Source organism: Orbicella faveolata, unplaced genomic scaffold (assembly GCF_042242905.1).
Source record: "Orbicella faveolata isolate gen_17 unplaced genomic scaffold, um_ofav_v1 contig_46, whole genome shotgun sequence".
In the NCBI taxonomy this organism is placed as follows: domain Eukaryota; kingdom Metazoa; phylum Cnidaria; class Anthozoa; order Scleractinia; family Merulinidae; genus Orbicella; species Orbicella faveolata.
This window is the reverse complement of record NW_028301576.1, coordinates 22,406,656-22,432,775: the sequence shown is the minus strand read 5'-3', so window position 1 is coordinate 22,432,775 and position 26,120 is coordinate 22,406,656. Positions and strand designations below refer to the sequence as shown.

Genomic DNA, 26,120 nt, shown 5'->3' with positions numbered 1-26,120 from the left:
CACCCCTGATATTAGTTTGTAAGTTTAGACATCATAGTCATATACATCCACCTCTGATATTAGTTTGTAAGTTTAGACATCATAGTCATATACATCCACTTCTGATATTAGTTTGTAAGTTTAGACATCATAGTCATATACATCTACTTCTGATATTAGTTTGTAAGTTTAGACATCATAGTCATATGCATCCACCGCTGATATTAGTTTGTAAGTTTAGACATGATAGTTATATACATCCACCCCTGATATTAGTTTGTAAGTTTAGACATCATAGTCATATACATCCACCTCTGATATTAGTTTGTAAGTTTAGACATCATAGTCATATACATCCACTTCTGATATTAGTTTGTAAGTTTAGACATCATAGTCATATACGTCCACTTCTGATATTAGTTTGTAAGTTTAGACATCATAGTCATATACATCCACCCCTCATATTAGTTTGTAAGTTTAGACATCATAGTCATATACATCCACTTCTGATATTAGTTTGTAAGTTTAGACATCATAGTCATATACATCCACTTCTGATATTAGTTTGTAAGTTTAGACATCATAGTCATATACATCCACCCCTGATATTAGTTTGTAAGTTTAGACATCATAGTCATGTACATCCACTTCTGATATTAGTTTGTAAGTTTAGACATCATAGTCATATACATCCACCTCTGATATTAGTTTGTAAGTTTAGACATCATAGTCATATGCATCCACCCCTGATATTAGTTTGTAAGTTTAGACATGATAGTCATATACATCCACCCCTGATATTAGTTTGTAAGTTTAGACATCATAGTCATATAGATCCACCTCTGATATTAGTTTGTAAGTTTAGACATCATAGTCATATACATCCACCCCTGATATTAGTTTGTAAGTTTAGACATCATAGTCATATACATCCACTTCTGATATTAGTTTGTAAGTTTAGACATCATAGTCATATACATCCACCCCTGATATTAGTTTGTAAGTTTAGACATCATAGTCATATACATCCACTTCTGATATTAGTTTGTAAGTTTAGACATCATAGTCATATACATCCACCCCTGATATTAGTTTGTAAGTTTAGACATCATAGTCATATACATCCACTTCTGATATTAGTTTGTAAGTTTAGACACCATAGTCATATACATCCACCCCTGATATTAGTTTGTAAGTTTAGACATCATAGTCATGTACATCCACTTCTGATATTAGTTTGTAAGTTTAGACATCATAGTCATATACATCCACTTCTGATATTAGTTTGTAAGTTTAGACATCATAGTCATATACATCCACTTCTGATATTAGTTTGTAAGTTTAGACATCATAGTCATATACATCCACCCCTGATATTAGTTTGTAAGTTTAGACATGATAGTCATATACATCCACCCCTGATATTAGTTTGTAAGTTTAGACATCATAGTCATATACATTTACCTCTGATATTAGTTTGTAAGTTTAGACATCATAGTCATATACATCCACTTTTGATATTAGTTTGTAAGTTTAGACATCATAGTCATATACATCCACTTCTGATATTAGTTTGTAAGTTTAGACATCATAGTCATATACATCCACCTCTGATATTAGTTGGTAAGTTTAGACATCATAGTCATATACATCCACTTCTGATATTAGTTTGTAAGTTTAGACATCATAGTCATATACATCCACTTCTGATATTAGTTTGTAAGTTTAGACATCATAGTCATATACATCCACTTCTGATATTAGTTTGTAAGTTTAGACATCATAGTCATATTCATCCACTTCTGATATTAGTTTGTAAGTTTAAACATCATAGTCATATACATCCACTTCTGATATTAGTTTGTAAGTTTAGACATCATAGTCATGTACATCCACTTCTGATATTAGTTTGTAAGTTTAGACATCATAGTCATATACATCCACCCCTGATATTAGTTTGTAAGTTTAGACATCATAGTCATATACATCCACTTCTGATATTAGTTTGTAAGTTTAGACATCATAGTCATATACATCCACTTCTGATATTAGTTTGTAAGTTTAGACATCATAGTCATATACATCCACTTCTGATATTAGTTTGTAAGTTTAGACATCATAGTCATATACATCCACCCCTGATATTAGTTTGTAAGTTTAGACATCATAGTCATATACATCCACTTCTGATATTAGTTTGTAAGTTAAGACATCATAGTCATGTACATCCACCCCTGATATTAGTTTGTAAGTTTAGACATCATAGTCATATACATCCACCCCTGATATTAGTTTGTAAGTTTAGACATCATCGTCATATACATCCACTTCTGATATTAGTTTGTAAGTTAAGACATCATAGTCATGTACATCCACCCCTGATATTAGTTTGTAAGTTTAGACATCATAGTCATATACATCCACCCCTGATATTAGTTTGTAAGTTTAGACATCATAGTCATATACATCCACTTCTGATATTAGTTTGTAAGTTTAGACATCATAGTCATATACATCCACCCCTGATATTAGTTTGTAAGTTTAGACATCATAGTCATATACATCCACTTCTGATATTAGTTTGTAAGTTAATACATCATAGTCATGTACATCCACCCCTGATATTAGTTTGTAAGTTAAGACATCATAGTCATATACATCCACTTCTGATATTAGTTTGTAAGTTTAGACATCATAGTCATATACATCCACCCCTGATATTAGTTTGTAAGTTTAGACATCATAGTCATGTACATCCACTTCTGATATTAGTTTGTAAGTTTAGACATCATAGTCATATACATCCACCTCTGATATTAGTTTGTAAGTTTAGACATCATAGTCATATGCATCCACCCCTGATATTAGTTTGTAAGTTTAGACATGATAGTCATATACATCCACCCCTGATATTAGTTTGTAAGTTTAGACATCATAGTCATATAGATCCACCTCTGATATTAGTTTGTAAGTTTAGACATCATAGTCATATACATCCACCCCTGATATTAGTTTGTAAGTTTAGACATCATAGTCATATACATCCACTTCTGATATTAGTTTGTAAGTTTAGACATCATAGTCATATACATGCACCCCTGATATTAGTTTGTAAGTTTAGACATCATAGTCATATACATCCACTTCTGATATTAGTTTGTAAGTTTAGACATCATAGTCATATACATCCACCCCTGATATTAGTTTGTAAGTTTAGACATCATAGTCATATACATCCACTTCTGATATTAGTTTGTAAGTTAAGACATCATAGTCATGTACATCCACCCCTGATATTAGTTTGTAAGTTAAGACATCATAGTCATATACATCCACTTCTGATATTAGTTTGTAAGTTTAGACATCATAGTCATATACATCCACCCCTGATATTAGTTTGTAAGTTTAGACATCATAGTCATGTACATCCACTTCTGATATTAGTTTGTAAGTTTAGACATCATAGTCATATACATCCACCTCTGATATTAGTTTGTAAGTTTAGACATCATAGTCATATGCATCCACCCCTGATATTAGTTTGTAAGTTTAGACATGATAGTCATATACATCCACCCCTGATATTAGTTTGTAAGTTTAGACATCATAGTCATATACATCCACCTCTGATATTAGTTTGTAAGTTTAGACATCATAGTCATATACATCCACCCCTGATATTAGTTTGTAAGTTTAGACATCATAGTCATATACATCCACTTCTGATATTAGTTTGTAAGTTTAGACATCATAGTCATATACATCCACCCCTGATATTAGTTTGTAAGTCTAGACATCATAGTCATATACATCCACTTCTGATATTAGTTTGTAAGTTTAGACATCATAGTCATATACATCCACCCCTGATATTAGTTTGTAAGTTTAGACATCATAGTCATATACATCCACTTCTGATATTAGTTTGTAAGTTTAGACATCATAGTCATATACATCCACCCCTGATATTAGTTTGTAAGTTTAGACATCATAGTCATATACATCCACTTCTGATATTAGTTTGTAAGTTAAGACATCATAGTCATGTACATCCACCCCTGATATTAGTTTGTAAGTTAAGACATCATAGTCATATACATCCACTTCTGATATTAGTTTGTAAGTTTAGACATCATAGTCATATACATCCACCCCTGATATTAGTTTGTAAGTTTAGACATCATAGTCATGTACATCCACTTCTGATATTAGTTTGTAAGTTTAGACATCATAGTCATATACATCCACCTCTGATATTAGTTTGTAAGTTTAGACATCATAGTCATATGCATCCACCCCTGATATTAGTTTGTAAGTTTAGACATGATAGTCATATACATCCACCCCTGATATTAGTTTGTAAGTTTAGACATCATAGTCATATACATCCACCCCTGATATTAGTTTGTAAGTTTAGACATCATAGTCATATACATCCACCCCTGATATTAGTTTGTAAGTTTAGACATCATAGTCATATACATCCACTTCTGATATTAGTTTGTAAGTTTAGACATCATAGTCATATACATCCACCCCTGATATTAGTTTGTAAGTTTAGACATCATAGTCATATACATCCACTTCTGATATTAGTTTGTAAGTTTAGACATCATAGTCATATACATCCACTTCTGATATTAGTTTGTAAGTTTAGACACCATAGTCATATACATCCACCCCTGATATTAGTTTGTAAGTTTAGACATCATAGTCATGTACATCCACTTCTGATATTAGTTTGTAAGTTTAGACATCATAGTCATATACATCCACTTCTGATATTAGTTTGTAAGTTTAGACATCATAGTCATATACATCCACTTCTGATATTAGTTTGTAAGTTTAGACATCATAGTCATATGCATCCACCCCTGATATTAGTTTGTAAGTTTAGACATCATAGTCATATACATTTACCTCTGATATTAGTTTGTAAGTTTAGACATCATAGTCATATACATCCACTTTTGATATTAGTTTGTAAGTTTAGACATCATAGTCATATACATCCACCCCTGATATTAGTTTGTAAGTTTAGACATCATAGTCATATACATCCACTTCTGATATTAGTTTGTAAGTTTAGACATCATAGTCATATACATCCACCCCTGATATTAGTTTGTAAGTTTAGACATCATAGTCATATACATCCACTTCTGATATTAGTTTGTAAGTTTAGACATCATAGTCATATACATCCACCCCTGATATTAGTTTGTAAGTTTAGACATCATAGTCATATACATCCACTTCTGATATTAGTTTGTAAGTTTAGACATCATAGTCATGTACATCCACCCCTGATATTAGTTTGTAAGTTTAGACATCATAGTCATATACATCCACTTCTGATATTAGTTTGTAAGTTTAGACATCATAGTCATATACATCCACCCCTGATATTAGTTTGTAAGTTTAGACATCATAGTCATATACATCCACTTCTGATATTAGTTTGTAAGTTTAGACATCATAGTCATATACATCCACCCCTGATATTAGTTTGTAAGTTTAGACATCAGAGTCATATACATCCACTTCTGATATTAGTTTGTAAGTTTAGACATCATAGTCATATACATCCACCCCTGATATTAGTTTGTAAGTTTAGACATCATAGTCATATACATCCACTTCTGATATTAGTTTGTAAGTTAAGACATCATAGTCATGTACATCCACCCCTGATATTAGTTTGTAAGTTTAGACATCATAGTCATATACAGCCACTTCTGATATTAGTTTGTAAGTTTAGACATCATAGTCATATACATCCACCTCTGATATTAGTTTGTAAGTTTAGACATCATAGTCATATACATCCACTTCTGATATTAGTTTGTAAGTTTAGACATCATAGTCATATACATCCACCCCTGATATTAGTTTGTAAGTTTAGACATCATAGTCATATACATCCACTTCTGATATTAGTTTGTAAGTTAAGACATCATAGTCACGTACATTAACCCCTGATATTAGTTTGTAAGTTTAGACATCATAGTCATATACATCCACCCCTGATATTAGTTTGTAAGTTTAGACATCATAGTCATATACATCCACTTCTGATATTAGTTTGTAAGTTTAGACATCATAGTCATATACATCCACCCCTGATATTAGTTTGTAAGTTTAGACATCATACTGAGATACATCCACTTCTGATATTAGTTTGTAAGTTTAGACATCATAGTCATATACATCCACCCCTGATATTAGTTTGTAAGTTTAGACATCATAGTCATATACATCCACTTCTGATATTAGTTTGTAAGTTTAGACATCATAGTCATGTGCATCCACCCCTGATATTAGTTTGTAAGTTTAGACATCATAGTCATATACATCCACTTCTGATATTAGTTTGTAAGTTTAGACATCATAGTCATATACATCCACCCCTGATATTAGTTTGTAAGTTTAGACATCATAGTCATATACATCCACCCCTGATATTAGTTTGTAAGTTTACACATCATAGTCATATACATCCACTTCTGATATTAGTTTGTAAGTTTAGACATCATAGTCATATACATCCACCCCTGATATTAGTTTGTAAGTTTAGACATCATAGTCATATACATCCACTTCTGATATTAGTTTGTAAGTTTAGACATCATAGTCATATACATCCACTTCTGATATTAGTTTGTAAGTTTAGACATCATAGTCATGTACATCCACCTCTGATATTAGTTTGTAAGTTTAGACATCATAGTCATGTACATCCACTTCTGATATTAGTTTGTAAGTTAAGACATCATAGTCATATACATCCACCCCTGATATTAGTTTGTAAGTTTAGACATCATAGTCATATACATCCACTTCTGATATTAGTTTGTAAGTTTAGACATCATAGTCATATACATCCACCCCTGATATTAGTTTGTAAGTTTAGACATCATAGTCATATACATCCACCCCTGATATTAGTTTGTAAGTTTAGACATCATAGTCATATACATCCACTTCTGATATTAGTTTGTAAGTTAAGACATCATAGTCATGTACATCCACCCCTGATATTAGTTTGTAAGTTTAGACATCATAGTCATATACATCCACCCCTGATATTAGTTTGTAAGTTTAGACATCATAGTCATATACATCCACTTCTGATATTAGTTTGTAAGTTTAGACATCATAGTCATATACATCCACCCCTGATATTAGTTTGTAAGTTTAGACATCATAGTCAGATACATCCACTTCTGATATTAGTTTGTAAGTTTAGACATCATAGTCATATACATCCACCCCTGATATTAGTTTGTAAGTTTAGACATCATAGTCATATACATCCACTTCTGATATTAGTTTGTAAGTTTAGACACCATAGTCATGTACATCCACCCCTGATATTAGTTTGTAAGTTTAGACATCATAGTCATATACATCCACTTCTGATATTAGTTTGTAAGTTTAGACATCATAGTCATATACATCCACCCCTGATATTAGTTTGTAAGTTTAGACATCATAGTCATATACATCCACTTCTGATATTAGTTTGTAAGTTTAGACATCATAGTCATATACATCCACTTCTGATATTAGTTTGTAAGTTTAGACATCATAGTCATATACATCCACTTCTGATATTAGTTTGTAAGTTTAGACATCATAGTCATATACATCCACTTCTGATATTAGTTTGTAAGTTAAGACATCATAGTCATGTACATCCACCCCTGATATTAGTTTGTAAGTTAAGACATCATAGTCATATACATCCACTTCTGATATTAGTTTGTAAGTTAAGACATCATAGTCATATACATCCACCCCTGATATTAGTTTGTAAGTTTAGACATCATAGTCATATACATCCACTTCTGATATTAGTTTCTAAGTTTAGACATCATAGTCATATACATCCACTTCTGATATTAGTTTGTAACTTTAGACATCATAGTCATATACATCCACCCCTGATATTAGTTTGTAAGTTTAGACATCATAGTCATATACATCCATCCCTGATATTAGTTTGTAAGTTTAGACATCATAGTCATCTACATCCACTTCTGATATTAGTTTGTAAGTTTAGACATCATAGTCATGTACATCCACTTCTGATATTAGTTTGTAAGTTTAGACATCATAGTCATATACATCCACTTCTGATATTAGTTTGTAAGTTTAAACATCATAGTCATATACATCCACCCCTGATATTAGTTTGTAAGTTAAGACATCATAGTCATATACATCCACTTCTGATATTAGTTTGTAAGTTTAGACATCATAGTCATATACATCCACTTCTGATATTAGTTTGTAAGTTTAGACATCATAGTCATATACATCCACTTCTGATATTAGTTTGTAAGTTTAGACATCATAGTCATATACATCCACTTCTGATATTAGTTTGTAAGTTTAGACATCATAGTCATATACATCCACCCCTGATATTAGTTTGTAAGTTAAGACATCATAGTCATGTACGTCCACCCCTGATATTAGTTTGTAAGTTAAGACATCATAGTCATATACATCCACTTCTGATATTAGTTTGTAAGTTAAGACATCATAGTGATATACATCCACTTCTGATATTAGTTTGTAAGTTTAGACATCATAGTCATATACATCCACCCCTGATATTAGTTTGTAAGTTTAGACATCATAGTCATATGCATCCACCCCTGATATTAGTTTGTAAGTTTAGACATCATAGTCATATACATCCACTTCTGATATTAGTTTGTAAGTTAAGACATCATAGTCATGTACATCCACTTCTGATATTAGTTTGTAAGTTTAGACATCATAGTCATATACATCCACCCCTGATATTAGTTTGTAAGTTAAGACATCATAGTCATATACATCCACTTCTGATATTAGTTTGTAAGTTTAGACATCATAGTCATATACATCCACTTCTGATATTAGTTTGTAAGTTTAGACATCATAGTCATATACATCCACTTCTGATATTAGTTTGTAAGTTTAGACATCATAGTCATATACATCCACTTCTGATATTAGTTTGTAAGTTAAGACATCATAGTCATGTACGTCCACCCCTGATATTAGTTTGTAAGTTAAGACATCATAGTCATATACATCCACTTCTGATATTAGTTTGTAAGTTAAGACATCATAGTCATATACATCCACTTCTGATATTAGTTTGTAAGTTTAGACATCATAGTCATATACATCCACCCCTGATATTAGTTTGTAAGTTTAGACATCATAGTCATATGCATCCACCCCTGATATTAGTTTGTAAGTTTAGACATCATAGTCATATACATCCACCTCTGATATTAGTTTGTAAGTTTAGACATCATAGTCATGTACATCCACTTCTGATATTAGTTTGTAAGTTAAGACATCATAGTCATATACATCCACCCCTGATATTAGTTTGTAAGTTTAGACATCATAGTCATATACATCCACCTCTGATATTAGTTTGTAAGTTTAGACATCATAGTCATGTACATCCACTTCTGATATTAGTTTGTAAGTTTAGACATCATAGTCATGTACATCCACTTCTGATATTAGTTTGTAAGTTAAGACATCATAGTCATATACATCCACCCCTGATATTAGTTTGTAAGTTAAGACATCATAGTCATATACATCCACTTCTGATATTAGTTTGTAAGTTTAGACATCATAGTCATATACATCCACTTCTGATATAAGTTTGTAAGTTTAGACATCATAGTCATATACATCCACTTCTGATATTAGTTTGTAAGTTTAGACATCATAGTCATATACATCCACCCCTGATATTAGTTTGTAAGTTAAGACATCATAGTCATGTACGTCCACCCCTGATATTAGTTTGTAAGTTAAGACATCATAGTCATATACATCCACTTCTGATATTAGTTTGTAAGTTAAGACATCATAGTGATATACATCCACTTCTGATATTAGTTTGTAAGTTTAGACATCATAGTCATATACATCCACCCCTGATATTAGTTTGTAAGTTTAGACATCATAGTCATATGCATCCACCCCTGATATTAGTTTGTAAGTTTAGACATCATAGTCATATACATCCACTTCTGATATTAGTTTGTAAGTTAAGACATCATAGTCATGTACATCCACTTCTGATATTAGTTTGTAAGTTTAGACATCATAGTCATATACATCCACCCCTGATATTAGTTTGTAAGTTTAGACATCATAGTCATATACATCCACCCCTGATATTAGTTTGTAAGTTTAGACATCATAGTCATGTACATCCACTTCTGATATTAGTTTGTAAGTTTAGACATCATAGTCATATACATCCACCCCTGATATTAGTTTGTAAGTTTAGACATCATAGTCATATACATCCACCTCTGATATTAGTTTGTAAGTTTAGACATCATAGTCATATACATCCACTTCTGATATTAGTTTCTAAGTTATGACATCGTAGTCATATACATCCACTTCTGATATTAGTTTGTAAGTTTAGACATCATAGTCATATACATCCACTTCTGATATTAGTTTGTAAGTTTAGACATCATAGTCATATACATCCACCCCTGATATTAGTTTGTAAGTTTAGACATCATAGTCATATACATCCACCCCTGATATTAGTTTGTAAGTTTAGACATCATAGTCATGTACATCCACTTCTGATATTAGTTTGTAAGTTTAGACATCATAGTCATATACATCCACTTCTGATATTAGTTTGTAAGTTTAGACATCATAGTCATATACATCCACCCCTGATATTAGTTTGTAAGTTTAGACATCATAGTCATATACATCCACCCCTGATATTAGTTTGTAAGTTTAGACATCATAGTCATATACATCCACCCCTGATATTAGTTTGTAAGTTTAGACATGATAGTCATATACATCCACCCCTGATATTAGTTTGTAAGTTTAGACATCATAGTCATGTACATCCACTTCTGATATTAGTTTGTAAGTTTAGACATCATAGTCATATACATCCACCTCTGATATTAGTTTGTAAGTTTAGACATCATAGTCATATACATCCACCTCTGATATTAGTTTCTAAGTTTAGACATCATAGTCATATACATCCACTTCTGATATTAGTTTCTAAGTTTAGACATCGTAGTCATATACATCCACTTCTGATATTAGTTTGTAAGTTTAGACATCATAGTCATATACATCCACCTCTGATATTAGTTTCTAAGTTTAGACATCGTAGTCATATACATCCACCTCTGATATTAGTTTGTAAGTTTAGACATCATAGTGATATACATCCACCCCTGATATTAGTTTGTAAGTTTAGACATCATAGTCATATACATCCACTTCTGATATTAGTTTGTAAGTTTAGACATCATAGTCATATACATCCACTTCTGATATTAGTTTGTAAGTTTAGACATCATAGTCATATACATCCACCCCTGATATTAGTTTCTAAGTTTAGACATCATAGTCATGTACATCCACTTCTGATATTAGTTTGTAAGTTTAGACATCATAGTCATATACATCCACTTCTGATATTAGTTTGTAAGTTTAGACATCATAGTCATATACATCCACTTCTGATATTAGTTTGTAAGTTTAGACATCATAGTCATATACATCCACCCCTGATATTAGTTTGTAAGTTTAGACATCATAGTCATGTACATCCACTTCTGATATTAGTTTGTAAGTTTAGACATCATAGTCATATACATCCACTTCTGATATTAGTTTGTAAGTTTAGACATCATAGTCATATACATCCACCCCTGATATTAGTTTGTAAGTTTAGACATCATAGTCATGTACATCCACTTCTGATATTAGTTTGTAAGTTTAGACATCATAGTCATATACATCCACTTCTGATATTAGTTTGTAAGTTTAGACATCATAGTCATATACATCCACCCCTGATATTAGTTTGTAAGTTTAGACATCATAGTCATGTACATCCACTTCTGATATTAGTTTGTAAGTTTAGACATCATAGTCATATACATCCACCTCTGATATTAGTTTGTAAGTTTAGACATCATAGTCATATACATCCACCTCTGATATTAGTTTGTAAGTTTAGACATCATAGTCATATACATCCACCTCTGATATTAGTTTCTAAGTTTAGACATCGTAGTCATATACATCCACCTCTGATATTAGTTTGTAAGTTTAGACATCATAGTCATATACATCCACTTGTGATATTAGTTTGTAAGTTTAGACATCATAGTCATATACATCCACTTCTGATGTTTTAATCAAAATGTCCAACAGCGCGTGTGAACCTACGACTTTAAGATAGACTACGATCATCTGTAACGCAATGTCGAACTTTGCCAGGCCAAGTTCAACATTGTAACGTTAGTTCGTCTTTACATCCCAAAGTTGAATGTTGAGCTCTAAACGCGAACCCAGAGCCGCCAATAATTATGGGATATAAAAAATGACGTCATTGATTCTCGTAGCTTCACGCACGTGGTTGCGGTGTTCGGTCGCGGTTCTCAGGGATTGTCACGTTTCTCAGCATTTCATTCCTTGATTTACATAAATGGAGAATCAGAACAACGACCAACTGAACCACTTACTAGATACGTTTCTCCAGCTAGCAGACCGGCTTACCTCTTTGCAGAACAGCCAGAATAACGACTCAGAAGGTAAGGTCAGCTGAATATTTAGATCGAATAAGCAACTCACTGCAGCTTGCATTCCTGTTTTAATTCTTACCTCAGTGTACAGGGCCGAATTGACAAATCATAGTCAAGGCTGCTCGATTCGAGCAGGCTTGACTATGATTGGCCCAACAATACAATGGGTAGACCAGTGATCCAGCCGTGGGGTGGGACAAGGAACGCGGGCTCACAAAACGGCTGGAAATCGAACCTACACCCTAATTAATTATGCAGAACCCACTCAACTGTGGAATGTCTGGCTGTTAAAATTATCCAATCAGAATCACGCCGCTTTCTTCCCGGCAAAGTCTGCAGGCGCCAACGGGTTTTCGTATTTCTTGTTTTTATTTTTTGCGAGAGAAAATGAAATAATTTGAAGGCCTTTGGAGGATGGAAAAAGCGAAAAGAGGCCGACCCAAAAGAGAAAAACCATTCTAAAAATGTTTGTAGAGCTTGCCAGGTGAATCTAAAGGTAATATATGGCAACTGCGTGGCAAAAACATGTGTAAATGTTTAAACCGTCGGCGAGAAAAGAAATATTTGGAGTTGTTTTGAGCGAATCTCTGAAGAACGTTGGGATAACAGTGATTACTTCTAACAACGATTCGCAGTTGGCCTGTAGTGCCTGTTATCGAAAGATCGAGAACTTGTGTGAACTTGTTCAATTTATAGTATGACGTTTAGCGCAGAAGAGAGAAGAAAACGAGGAGAATTCCGAAGGTGCGAGGAGAAAGTTACTTGATGATTTGTCGCCTGCAGTACGCGGCAGTCCTGCTAATCGCACAACCGTAAGAACTAGCTCTCCTGAAACACAAAGCAACGAAAAAGGAATGACAACGTCGAATGCACGAATTTGATACCATTTTTTTTATAAAGATCACAGCGCTTCCTCTAGAAATAGTTCGAAACGATCCCTTGATTTACCCGCCATGTTGAATGAGTGAGAAGACCCCAATGCTCTTGAATGACAGGTCGCTGACCAATCAGAACGACGGACTAAGTGATTCGTTAAATCTGACCAATCTGGATCCCGTTTCTCGAAGATCCTGAAAAGTTTTCGCGCCCGGAAAGCTCGAACCTTACGATTACAGAGCTGTTTTATTCACATATTCTTAATATGAACAGAGGTTTCCTTCATACAAGAAGTTTCAGGCGTGTACACTTCTTCCTTTTTAGATACTGATGAACTGAAAATGGCTTTAAGGGCCCGAAAAGTTTCGGAGGTTTTCGAGAAACGGGCCGCAGGATTTTTACGGTCGACTAGTGGACGGAAAAAACGAAGAAAACAATAAGGTCCTCACAGGCCGTCCTTCCTCGAAACTTGCTCGATCCACCCGCCTTCATTTTGATCTATTCCCTCCCATTCTATGGCCTGCCGCGCAGGCTACGCAATAGTTCAATCTGTGTCATAGTATTCTGAAGGGCGAGGTTGAGGACATATTCGTAACATAAGACGTAGATACAAAGCGGGGAGCACTCTTCCATTCTTGTTTAGAGTCCCTTGTGTATGTAGACCGTTCATATTAGCTGCACCATCGTACTGCTTTACCAAAAATTTTCTTGAGGTCCAGATTGAGTTCAGTGATAGCAGACTTCACCAGTTTATACATTGCCTCGCCTTCAGTTAATTTTGTGCAATAGAGACTAATGAATGCTTCTTTCTTCATGGCATTTCGCGCAAAATACGTAAATTAAATTTCTGCAATGCTTATAAAGTGGGCAAATTCTTACAAAATAAAGCTATTTCTTAGTAGTGACCGTAACTTGTGGCTGACCATCATCAGTCCCGCGGCAAACGGAGCCTGCAATAACTCGACTGAACGTACCTCGGTAACGTTTGGAGTGGACATGCGTACTCGCTGCACTATCAGGTAACACTGGATATAAACGGCACCTTGTCATCCCTTGGCAGGGATTCTAAGGTTGTGTCGTAAAAACTAAATGGCCTCAGGGTAGTTTCAGGCGAGTCGTTTTTGATCCATTTTTGATCTCCTAAATACAAAGGATTTTGCGCCAGGTTAGGACCACACGGAAAAAGTAGATCTTTGCAAGGGCTATTGGAATCCACAAAGAAAACCGGGGGTAGCCGCGCTTTTTTTAGCCTTGAATTTCAACAAAAATGCTGACTTCAGCATTTTTCTGAAAAAAAAAAGAAGAAAAAGATATTTCTTCACAGATTTCCTTAGAATTCGCCTTTACATACAGAAAAACAAATATATTTATAAAGATCTTAAAACTGTATGCATGGTAAATGGCAACACAAAAAAACATTTTTGATGTCTTTAATAACAAAATCGTTACAACAGCGCTTTTAGCGTGTCTGAAAGCCTTCCTCGGGTTCAGCTAAAATACGGTCTAAACACCTTTTGTTCACAACCAGTAACTAATCACGTGTTGAATAGGCTTGCCACTTCCATTTCATAACATAAAATGTAGGAGTAACCACGCGTTTTGTTTTAAATTATTGATCTTTTTTGAAAACTTTTACGGTGCACCGTTACATTTTTTCCTGTCGCCTCCCCAGTAAGTAAAACAATTGCGTATCTCGCACTTGTTTTGCGCGTGCACTACGCCATCTGCAGGTACATGTTTACAGTTGGATTTCAGTATAATTTACAACAGATAACAGCAAGCTTTTCAGCCGATAGAGGCTAACAGTTAATTCTTAGCGATATGCTACTATTTGGTGTTCCTAGTTTAAGTACAGGTTCATTAAACTTGATTTGCTCACAGTACGACAATTTTGATTTCATTTTAGTCGTGTACTAGGTAGCTTGGTTGATTGCGTCACTGTTAAACCTATCTTGCGTGATGCGCAGAATGTGTGCGCACTAACAAAAGTAGGCACCGTCCTTAAACGGCTTACAAAACCCTTCTATTTGTTTCAGTTCACTCGTTAGAAAAATAGTTGGAACGTGTCTTACGTTCAATCTATCACACTGTCTCCCCTCTTTAATGTACTTGTGAATGGACGGCTTAATTAATACTCACTCATCAGTCATCATATCTACATGGAATACTGTTGCTGGTTTGAAGACTCAAGAGTGCTCTGTTTCAGAGCTTCCACTGAGATCAACAGCCGTCAAGCACTACTAATCTCATTTGTCTGTCTTCGACGTTTTATTTCCAGTGTACCATTGACTCTGACGGGTTCACAGTGCAAGTTGATTCAGGAGACAGTGTTGAACACACTGATAGGAGACCCGCCCACGTACGTGGCCTCTTTCGGCAACTCAGATATGAATAGCGTGGGAGACTGGGTCAAGATTCTCAACACAAGACCTGTCAATGAGGTAAAGCGGCATTAGGAATGTCTCAAGTAGGTTTCTCTTGTCTCATGACTTTTCTTTATTTTACAGGCTGTACAAGGAGAAGGCGAGTGTCAAAACATGAGACTGGGACTTCGTATCGAGATTCGTTTTGCAAATTTTGGTTTCTTGGCCAAACCTTAACCAAGGTTAAGACCATTCTAATTTACTGTTCAATGTGATCAGCTTTTGTTTTCAAATATCTCGAGCTATCCTGAACTATTTGAACATCCAAGTCAGCCTATCACATGAAATGTTTAGTTACAAAAACACATACAGAACCTTTTACATGCAATTATAGCAGTGACGTCCTTGACTATTTATTGGATTTCTTCTTAACACCCATCCTTAGGTTCATCTAAGAACTCTATAAATTAAATCATTCTTCAAATTGTGGTGAATATTTTCCCCCTTCCCTTTTTTCAACCCATAGGACCTACGCGTAGCTTTATACATACCGGTTTCCTTTTTCTCGTTTTCAGATTGTGGGAGTTATGTATAAGTATGACGACCCCAAAGATATACAGTATCAGGTGAAAATTCTTATGTCCACTGTTAACCTGTTCGTTCAACCTGGATTTGACGCCGGAAATATAGGTTGAATAGACCTTTTTCGCTTGGGTGGTTTGTTTTCCCATTACAGACCACATGATATTCTGTAGAGAATTGTTCTTTTATCCATCTAAACATAGTTTATTCATATGCACGCTTGACTATTGGAAAATTTGAAAGGAAGAAAACTTAAGAGTATCATCACATGGCCTGAGATAGGGCAAAAAACCGCCCAGTCGAAAAAAGTCTGTTGCTATGCCAAAGTCAAGGTAGATGGAATGCGTGGCCTGTTTCTTCGTTTCTAGACCACGTGGTAATGACCGAAATGAAATCTCTACTGTGGGATGAAATTCCATAACTGCAGCTCCCGCAGGATCCAGTGTTATTTTTTAAATGCAATTTTTTACTTATTTTGTAGTCTTAATCTAACAAAAGTGATTTGAGCTGGATAAATGGAATTTGACTCGCAAGTTCCACAGTTGTTTGGTTCTGAAAGTGAGCCGTAAACCCAAATTAAATTAGAGTACCAAAGTTGGTAAACAGCTAAATTTGTGTTACACCACATGTACATTGTGTAAAACCATGAACCAATGTGTCAAGGCAAGGTACGTGTTGGAGTCTAATAACAACCATCTTTACTGCTCCAGTGCGGAGGAATACAATGCCAGCCTGGTAGTTCCAGCCTTGAACAACAAGTTGAGGTCGTGTCATCAGTTGGTTTTGTAGCCGTATCTAACAAACCAGAGGCACAGATCAAGCCTGTACCAACATTTGAAGCTAAAGCATCCTCGGACTTCTTTTTCCCGTTTCTTTAATCAGAGACGTAAATAGAATGTAGGCTAACAGCTGGCCTCAAGAATTGTCATCCGTAGTCGATAAACTCAACTGGCGTTCGATTGTCCATGGGTCAACAGCTGGCGATGTGACAGGACAGGTACGGTTGTTGTGGGTGTGAAAATGGATTTAGTGTTGCCAGGATTTCCCACCTGAGGCCTGCCAAAGCGTGGAGGAACGAACGTTACCAACAGCATTTGAGCTGGGACCAATTATTCACGTTCCAAATTATCTTGCTGACTTTGTGGTACGATTTCATGTCACAAAACTATTTGCATGGGTCCATAGACAACGGGAGTTTACGCGAGTCCATTCGAAAAGAAAGTATCATCTGCCCATTTTTAAGTTAAATAAAATAACATTTTGTAGGTTGAGAACGGTGTTTGCGAGCTCATTTAAGTTCTCGAGATCATGCCAGATAAACAAACGGTTCCATGGTGCCATAATCAACAGGAGATAAGAACAGACAAGCAAATGTACATGAGAGAATTGAGTTGTATGAGCAGAGGGTATTTGAGTTGTTTTATTTATTGGTGCTATCAAGGTGAAACAAGGCGAGGAGGTGGAATAGTTCTAACATTTATTGAAATATCACTTTCCCAGTAAAAGACTCGTATTCTTTCAGACGACAGTTGTATAAATCTGTTACACAGAGAAACTCTTCATTGTTACGTGTTATTTATCTAGCAATAAAACTGCACGGAGACAGATCGATCAGAATTATCAAAAAAAAAAAAATCGTTGTATAAAAAAAGAGAGACTCCTTGTAGATTTGACTTCCTGAAACAAGAAAAAGAAGAAAGTTAAAAGCTGGCAATCTTGTTGTTGTTTTTAGATTTTCCAGCAGCAGTTGTATTTTTAAGAACATCTTTTTTTCATGATTGACCTTACATTTCTCCATACGCAAGTCTCAGACGCAGTCGAAAGCTGATAACAAGTAGCTATCTAGCGATCATTTACTTTGATCTTATCTACCAGATAAATGACTCTCCAGTGGAGAGTTTATCAGTTTACCTTATCACGTTAAAACTTTTACACTGGGTAGTGCTTTATTTGATGGGTAGCCTTGCCTATCGTTTACCAACGGAGACGTATATACTTGTCTCAAAGGAAAAATGTTAATTCCGTAGGAGCATCTGTCCCCATTTGCTGGCCAGTGGATTCCAAGGCGTCATTGGTAAATGTTAGAGCTAATGTTGGAATCTCTCTAACTGCTTTTGACTTTGGACTTGCGGTGTTGCGTTCTGTTTTAAAGACTCCTCTCGGTTTTGCCTGTATGTAGATAAAAAAGATAGGAAAGACAAAGGGAAGAATTCTAACGATATTTTCAAACACTCTGCAAGTGTTACTGCGACCACATTTTTGGAGATGATGCGCTCGCACAATAATCTCAAAACTGGGTCAATCATTGGATGATGGTTTCTTGAACAAACCAATGTGTGAACGGCCGTGCACCGGCCTCCCACATGCTTTATTTCGACTCTATGAATACTAGTACTAGGAACAAGTGGGTTCACGAAGTCGTTGGAAATAGTCATAAGAGTCCACAATTAAGATTAAGCCTACCAGCTTTGAGCAGGTGAATTTTTCCCTATACCTCATATTTGTCGAGGCTCGACACAACCCTTTTTCCCCTCTACTTTAACTTTGCATTAGTGGAAAGTAATTATTTGTGTTATATTTATAAAACATTTTTAAAACTATGCAATGAAACCGCTGTATTTTTCTCTTTGCATGTAGATGTAGCTTTTTACGACGAGAAACTTTGGTAGAAGTCTCATAGCTTTCCAAAAACGTCACGGTGTTCTTCATTTTTGATCAACAAAATGTTAAAATTCTAAGCAAGAAAATGGGAAGACAGTTTCAAACCGTCTTTCCTGCCGTACGCTTAGTTCAAATTCGATACCTTTGCATCTTGATCCAGACAAGAACTTTCCTCCAACTCCACAGCTCTCACTCGGTTCTTTTCCTTTTCCATGACGGAGATCTTGACAATTTGCTGCATTTTTTCTTCCAGGTCAAGCCTGCGTCTTACTTCTTCCTCAAGTGAAATCCTCAAGTCCCTGACTTTTTCACTAAGCCTGCCTCTTTCCTCGGTGAACGACTCCAAACTAATCATCCTCTTACGTTCCTTTTCTCTAAGCTCTTGTTCCAGTTTTTCTTTTGCAGTTTCCAGCAAGAACACTTTGGTCACCAGATTGTTGCCTTCTTGTTTGTGCCTTTTCAAGTCTTTAGATGTGGCTGCGTATTCGTTTTGCAACTCCATGAGGTTCTGCTCAGCTTCGGACCTTTCTTTACTCAGCTCACTCTGTAAATCATCGTTCACCTTCTGAAGGCAGGCGATTTTGGTTTCGAGCACAACTCGCCTCTCTTCTAAATAAGCAAGGGCTTCCTGGCGTTCCTCAAGCCTTTGATGCATTTCTTTGACTTTCTCCTCGGCGCCTTTGAGAGATTCCTCGAGGCCCGTGTTGCAACGCCGCAGTTCCTCGCATAATGAGCTTTCCTCGAGTAACTGCTTATGCAACCAGCTGTTCTCTTCTTGCAAGTGATTGTTTTCCCTGTCAAAGCTTTCTTGAAGTCGTTGGCACTTCCTCTTCCACCCTTCTAGTGCCCTCTTTGTTTCCGCTTTCTGTGTGATCGGTGATAAACCGTCTACACCGAATCGTTCTTTTAATGCTTCAATCTCCTCTTGAAGGTGAGTATTCTCACTCATCAACACTTCTTCAATTTCCTCGCACCGCTCTAAAGCCGCTTCTTTGCCCTTTATAATAATCTTAAGCTCAGCGTAACGTTCATAGAGCCTCTCGACTTCTTGGTTTACTTGAACTTTGTCTTTTATAGCCGCCTCTCGCAACGTCTCTTGTCTCTCCTGGCTGAGTTTTCGTTGGCCAGTCAGGTAGGCAATCCTGTCCTCTGCCCTTTGCAACTCTTCTTGCGCGCCAACATCTACTAAGTTTCTCAGATATTCATTGTCTTTCCGAATAGTGGCAAGCTCTTCCATTTGATCCACTGACTTCTTTTTCAGGCTGCTAACCTCCTCTGAATTGGAACATTCAATTTTACCTAGGACGTCCTTCAAAATAGCGCGGACTTCTTCCTTGCCAAATTGGGGCAAAATCATGTCCGCGTTTAGATTATCGATTAACAGGGGGGGCTCATACACCAGTAATCTTTTCTCTTTAGATTCAAGAATCGTTTGTAAAGATTCCCTCAGCTGTCTTCCTTCGTCAATGGCTATCTCTTTAAGGACGACTTCGTCTTCTAGTCTTTCTTTCAATGCCGCTACCGTTTTAACCAAGTCGGCGTTTTCCTTCTCGACTTTTTCGGACGTCCATTGAACTTTGCGTATACGCTTGTCTTTCTCCTTCAAAATTTCTAACAGGCGGTGAAGGTCCTTGTTTATCATTGTATGAGCTCGTCGTGTCTTTCCGTAAATTGACTCCAAGGCCTTCTTCATCTCTAGGCTTTCGCGGACGTTTCTATTTATTATTTCGCCAAGGCTTTCCTTTAAATTTCCGTAGCTCTGTAGTCCCGTCTTTGTCTTTTGCAACTCATCATTCAGTGATTCAACCTCTTGTTCTAGTTCTTCTTTGTCCCGCTGCACCGCCATCAAAAGATCTCTTAACCGCTTCTCCCGCTCAGCCATTTTGGATGTCTCGTGGAGTTCGCTTCTGTGTTCGATCTCAGTGGTTTGAAGGGAATTTCGCTGGTCTGTGGACTCGGGTATTTGTCCCGCTTTCTTCTCTTTCCTTGGTGAAGTACCACTGATAGAGGGTAAACTAAAACGTTTGTTTATAGCTTTAGATATCCTTCTTTTGGCAAATCCTTTAACTTTTGAAACTTTACTCTGGCCCTGAAAATAAGAGTCGCTTGGAGAGGCAAGTTGATCGCTACTTTTGCGAGCTTCATCTACACCTGCCAGTTGATCTATCGATGTCGTAGATTCCGCATCAAAACCTCTGTCTTCTCTTAGACTAGGTTCCGTTTTCTCGTTTGATTTCACCATCAGAACTTCAAGTTCCTTCTTGGCCTTTATCTCTTCCAACAAGTCATCCTTTACTGCACGTAACAATGTTTTGAGCTTATGATTGGTCCTTTGCGAGATCACTGAACTCCTTTTATATTCGTTGACTTCTTTTTCGAGCAGCTTGTTTTCGTCAGAAAGTTCTTCTATCCTCGCTGCATATTCTTCCAAATCCTGGCAACCTTTTGCCAGTGCAGTGTGCAAGAGATTTCCAAGCTCGTGAAATCGTTGTTGTAACGCTTTCTGATGCCCTACTTCATCAGCTGCCCCGGTAGTTATCATGTCCTCCTTGCCCTCGTCAGTCTCCTCTTCATTCTTCGTTTTAAGTTGGAAAAGTTCCCTTAATGCTTGCTGTAGTGATGACTGCAAGTACTGCTCTGTTTCCTTGGCATTCCGAAGGTTTTTCTTGTCAACTTGCCAGTCTTGCACTGTTGTGCGAAGTTCCAACTCCAAGGTCCTTACCTTTTCTTGCAAAACCGTGATAGTTGTAGCCTGTGAAAAAGCTTCATGGCTTTTCGTGTGGACTTCGTCGTACAACTCTTTAGCGGTGAGATAAAGCTTCTGACCATTTTTTCTTTCTTGTTCCAGTAAATCTTTCAGCGATCTCTCGTCTTTTTCAGCAGAATTGATCAAGATTTCTGATTTCTCTACATCACCTTTAAGTAGCTCACAGTACTCTTGCAGATCGTTCTTGTCTCTACTCGCCCTCTCCAAAGCTTCCCTCAAGTCTCTTATTTCATCTCGTAGCGCCACTTCTTCCTTTTGGTATTTCTTCTGGTACGCCTCAAAAGCGCGTTCTTTACTTTGTAACAGTTTCTCCAACGCATCATCTGTACACTTATTCCTAGTCGCAGATTCAAGTTTAAGCTGCTCTTCGTTTTTCTCACTTTCTTGAAGTTGTTCTTTCAAGATTTCTATCTCTACATCCTTGTCTTCGATAGTTTTGTTCGTCGAGAGCCTCGATTCCTCATACTTTGCACTTTTCGTTTCAAGTTCTTTTGATAATTGCCTGTGTTCTTCTCTGAATTTTTCAACCAGTGCTTTCAGGTCTGCCATCTTCTTTCCCTGTGAAGCGTTTAGACGCTTAAGTTCTTGGCTTTCTTGTAAAGTAGACTTATTCTTGGATAGCGCACTTTCAATCTTCTCTAAGACATCATCTGTTTCCTCAGTGGTTTCAGGAATCCCTTTTGTCCATGTTGTCTGCAAATCTTCTTTTTGTTCGTGAAAACAAAATTTGATCCAAAGCCGATGAACCCTTCCTTCTGTTAAGCAATGAGCTTCTTGTACTTCCTGCAGATGTTTAAGTTGCCGAGCATTCTGCTCTTCCAGATCTGCCACCATGGATTTTTCTTTACAAAAAGCCAGCAAGATTTCGCTCAACAGTATCCTAGAATCGACTTCTTCCATTTGTTCTCCGACGTCACAAGAGTTACAGTTGGGATTTACTTTGTACCAGAGATCATGAATGCTTGAAATCAAGCTTTTTACCTCTTTTCTTAGATTGTAGTACTGTTCCTTCAAATTGATCATCTTTACCTCTGTGCTGAGATCATCCTCTAGGCTTTCTCCACTTTCGTTGTAGTGTTCGGAACTGCTCAAATCCGAGCCGTTTTCTTCTGCAGTAGAAGTTGACTCATCAACAATTCTAGACTTCTGTTTATTGTCAACTGACATAACATCCACGATCTGACCCATGAGACCAGCGGTCATCTTCTTGAGAGATTCTTGAGTACTCTCAAGTTCTGGTAATTTGCGGTCCAGCTCTTTCTTTCCCTTTTCTGTTTCTCCTTTCACCATCAACAACTGTTGTTCCAGTTGAAACACCTGCTCGTACAACATGTCCTTCTGGTTTGTCAGGGTCTGAACCTGAATTTCAAGCTCCTCCGAATGCACAGATTCCTGTCTCAATTTCTCAATGAAGCATTTTTCCCGTTCAAAGGAGGACGCTCGTTGGCAATGCAGTTCTTCCTCTTTCGTCCACAGCTTTTGAAGAGCAGTCTGAACGTTACGCTCCAGTTCTCCTTTCTCTGCTGTGATTTCCTCCACTTCTTTTATTTTTTCTACAACCAGACTTTGTAATTTGATGAAATGGCGACGGTAGCTCTTTTCTCTGGATGCCAAATCCATCTCGGCTAAGAGATCTTCTGGAAGATTTGTCTCTCTGTTTTCGTCGTCATCGGCATTTCGGCTCTGCAAGGCCAAATCACAAATTGGTGTTGTTAATCTGGAGCGATATATAGTTGAATTAGAAACGTCGGTCAGCAACATTTTAAGACTGGTTTCCATATAGGTTCGCCGGCTACGGATTTTTCGCTAAGTTGGGTGATCCTTTTCGACATTGTTCACTAAGCCAGTTTTCATATGATTTTCCTCGATCACAACAAAAGAATAGTGATAAAAAATAATAATAACAAAAAAATAATGAATATTTGTCGAAATATTTTGCCCAGCGCAGAGCCGCCATGTTGGTGTACCTCCGTGGGACACCAACATGGCGGCCGCGGAAAAAGGTGTAAACATCTGGAACTTTCTTTGGCTATCAAGGTGACTGATTATCTGAACTGATTAAGCAAACATATTGAATAGCACATAAATTTCCTAATACTTTAACTTCCAAAAAGGCTAAAAATCACGAGATAAGTATATATTTTTCGACAAACGCGTTTATAGATTTATGTCACACACCACCATAATTCTGAAGTTCAAAATGTGCCTGTTTTCAGACGAAGCAAGCTATTGAACTGAAAAGTTGTTAACAGATGTAAACTTAAAAGTGAAGAATGATCATCGCAGTTAATTTTCCAATTTAAGCAATTGGAAAGAAGAAGCCTGAAAAAATCAGGGTTTCAACGGGATTCGAACCCGTGACCTCCGCGATACCGGTGCGATGCTCTACCAACTGAGCTATGAAGCCACACATTGGGAGCGAGGTCAATTAATTGAGTTCATATCTTCCCGTGAGGAGTGAAATGATGTGAAGTTTATATGAAATAATTCATATATGAACTGCGGTAGTAGATGAAGGTGAAGAATGATCATCGCAGTTAATTTTCCTCGCTCCCAATGTGTGGCTTCATAGCTCAGTTGGTAGAGCATCGCACCGGTATCGCGGAGGTCACGGGTTCGAATCCCGTTGAAGCCCTGATTTTTTCAGGCTTCTTCTTTCCAATTGCTTAAATTGGAAAATTAACTGCGATGATCATTCTTCACTTTCATCTACTACCACAGTTCGTATATGAATTATTTCATATAAACTTCACAGATGTAAACTTACCTCCTCCTATGCCTGATCAGGATAATAAATTTGGTGGCTCATTAGTTTGAGATTTTAGAAAATGATGACATCACTTGACACCCAAGGGGGATGGGGTACTTCCTATAAAGGCCAGTACGGGGAGGCGCCGCCCGAAAGAGGTACCTTTTTCAAACTTCAGGTATATAAAGAATAAAGATTTCACAAGTTGAGGCGAATGAAAGGGTACGGAAATCTGTCATTTAGGTATAACGTGGACAGCGACTGAATAATTGATACTTGTTCTTTGGTTAACATCTCTTTCGGTAATGCTTATGTTCTCGATCAGTAATATTGTTTACTCAATTCATTCCAAGGGTTTAGGAAAGAGATGCAGTGTTTCTAAGTCGGTATGTGAAAGGCCGAGGTGTTTTTTTTCTATAAAAGGAGTACGAAAGGGTTATCTTTTATGTCAAAGTGGATACAAAATGGTAAGGGGTTGAACCTCGGGGCGGGGCCTCTCCGTACAAAACTTTGTAGAGTTCCCCTCCTGGGACTGGCGTGCAGGCACCACAAGTCGCGTTAAACTCCAGTTGAAAAAACTCGGAAATTGTTTGGCGAGTTGTATAGCTGGTGCCATGATTAAATACCTTAGCTCTCAATATTAACACAGGTTCCTATACGTTATTAAAAAAAAAAAATCAGCAGCTACCTTATGATCGAAGTTGCTCTTGTCTATTTCATCGAAACACTCCATTTCCAACTCCTCTGTTTGCTCATCTCCTTCGTCAGGAGAGTCAAAAGACTGCATGAAACAGTCGTAACTGCCAAAATCATCTGCGATGGGGTGCTCCACCTCCTTATTCTCTCTCTCCTCTTCGTGGCGAAATGAACGTTCAGCAGCACCCTTACAAGTCGACACATCATCCATTGCCACAGTCCAACTAAAACAAGAAGGGTAAAGTGGAACCTCGATTTAACAAAGGGCCAAGGGTCTGGCAAAATATGTTCGATACAACGAGGTGTCGTTGTATCGAGATTTTTTTCCGTATATTTCACTAATACTGGGGCGAAGAATATCGTTCCTTATACCGAAGACTTCGTTATATAGTGTTTCGTTAAATCGAGGTTCAACTGTATTGCATTTCTGATCTAAATTAGTCAATTAAACATCAGGATAAGTTTCTGTCCTCCGCAGAGGCCTCTCTAGTGCTGCCTTGACCCTGTAGGCTAGCAGTTTGAAGTCTCGAGAGAAGGGAAGAAAACACGAAGAGAAACAATAGACTGCAAGGCTGATACTACGTGAAAAAGAAAACACGCCCTTCTTCTCTTTCTACCCTCCTCTCATTTCCTTAGGAATCCTCTGGGAACAAAGAGAGAATTAGTAGACAATCTGTTAAACGCGCAATCATTATTACTCATGCTTCAGTTAGATGTCTGTCGCACTATTGGTGTCATAACACCATGTTGTGATGATGATGACGATGATGATGATGATGATGTTAGATGTGTATTTTTCTGCATGTATTTACATAGCTATTGATCCTTTT

At 36.7% G+C, this 26,120-nt stretch overlaps 1 protein-coding gene and 1 long non-coding RNA gene across 2 annotated transcripts; one reads left to right on the top strand and one right to left on the bottom strand.

Moving 5' to 3' along the window:
- Window positions 1-16,391: 16,391 nt before the first annotated feature.
- LOC149098911 (uncharacterized) lies at window positions 16,392-18,131 on the top strand. Its single transcript, XR_016203766.1, has 2 exons — window positions 16,392-16,461; window positions 17,128-18,131. It is a non-coding gene; the product is annotated as an uncharacterized LOC149098911 (long non-coding RNA).
- A 287-nt stretch (window positions 18,132-18,418) lies between these two features.
- Window positions 18,419-25,610, bottom strand: LOC149098910 (uncharacterized). The gene is made up of 3 exons (XM_089276737.1): window positions 25,283-25,610; window positions 19,221-23,528; window positions 18,419-18,586 (listed from the first exon to the last, which is right to left on the bottom strand). Exons 1-3 carry the CDS (start codon window positions 25,499-25,501, stop codon window positions 18,419-18,421), a joined length of 4,695 nt encoding a protein of 1,564 aa, XP_089132863.1. The 5' UTR covers window positions 25,502-25,610.
- Between the last annotated feature and the right edge of the window lie 510 nt (window positions 25,611-26,120).

What these genes read in the sequence shown, in the direction of transcription:
- LOC149098910 (XM_089276737.1), bottom strand. Translation starts at nt 25,501, where the DNA reads ATGGATGATGTGTCGACTTGTAAGGGTGCTGCTGAACGTTCATTTCGC. An exon ending in AGAGCAACTTCGATCATAAG is followed by an intron (nt 23,529 to 25,282) that starts GTAGCTGCTGAT and finishes TTGGCCTTGCAG; the next exon opens with AGCCGAAATGCCGATGACGA. An exon ending in GTCTGGATCAAGATGCAAAG is followed by an intron (nt 18,587 to 19,220) that starts GTATCGAATTTG and finishes ATCTACATACAG; the next exon opens with GCAAAACCGAGAGGAGTCTT.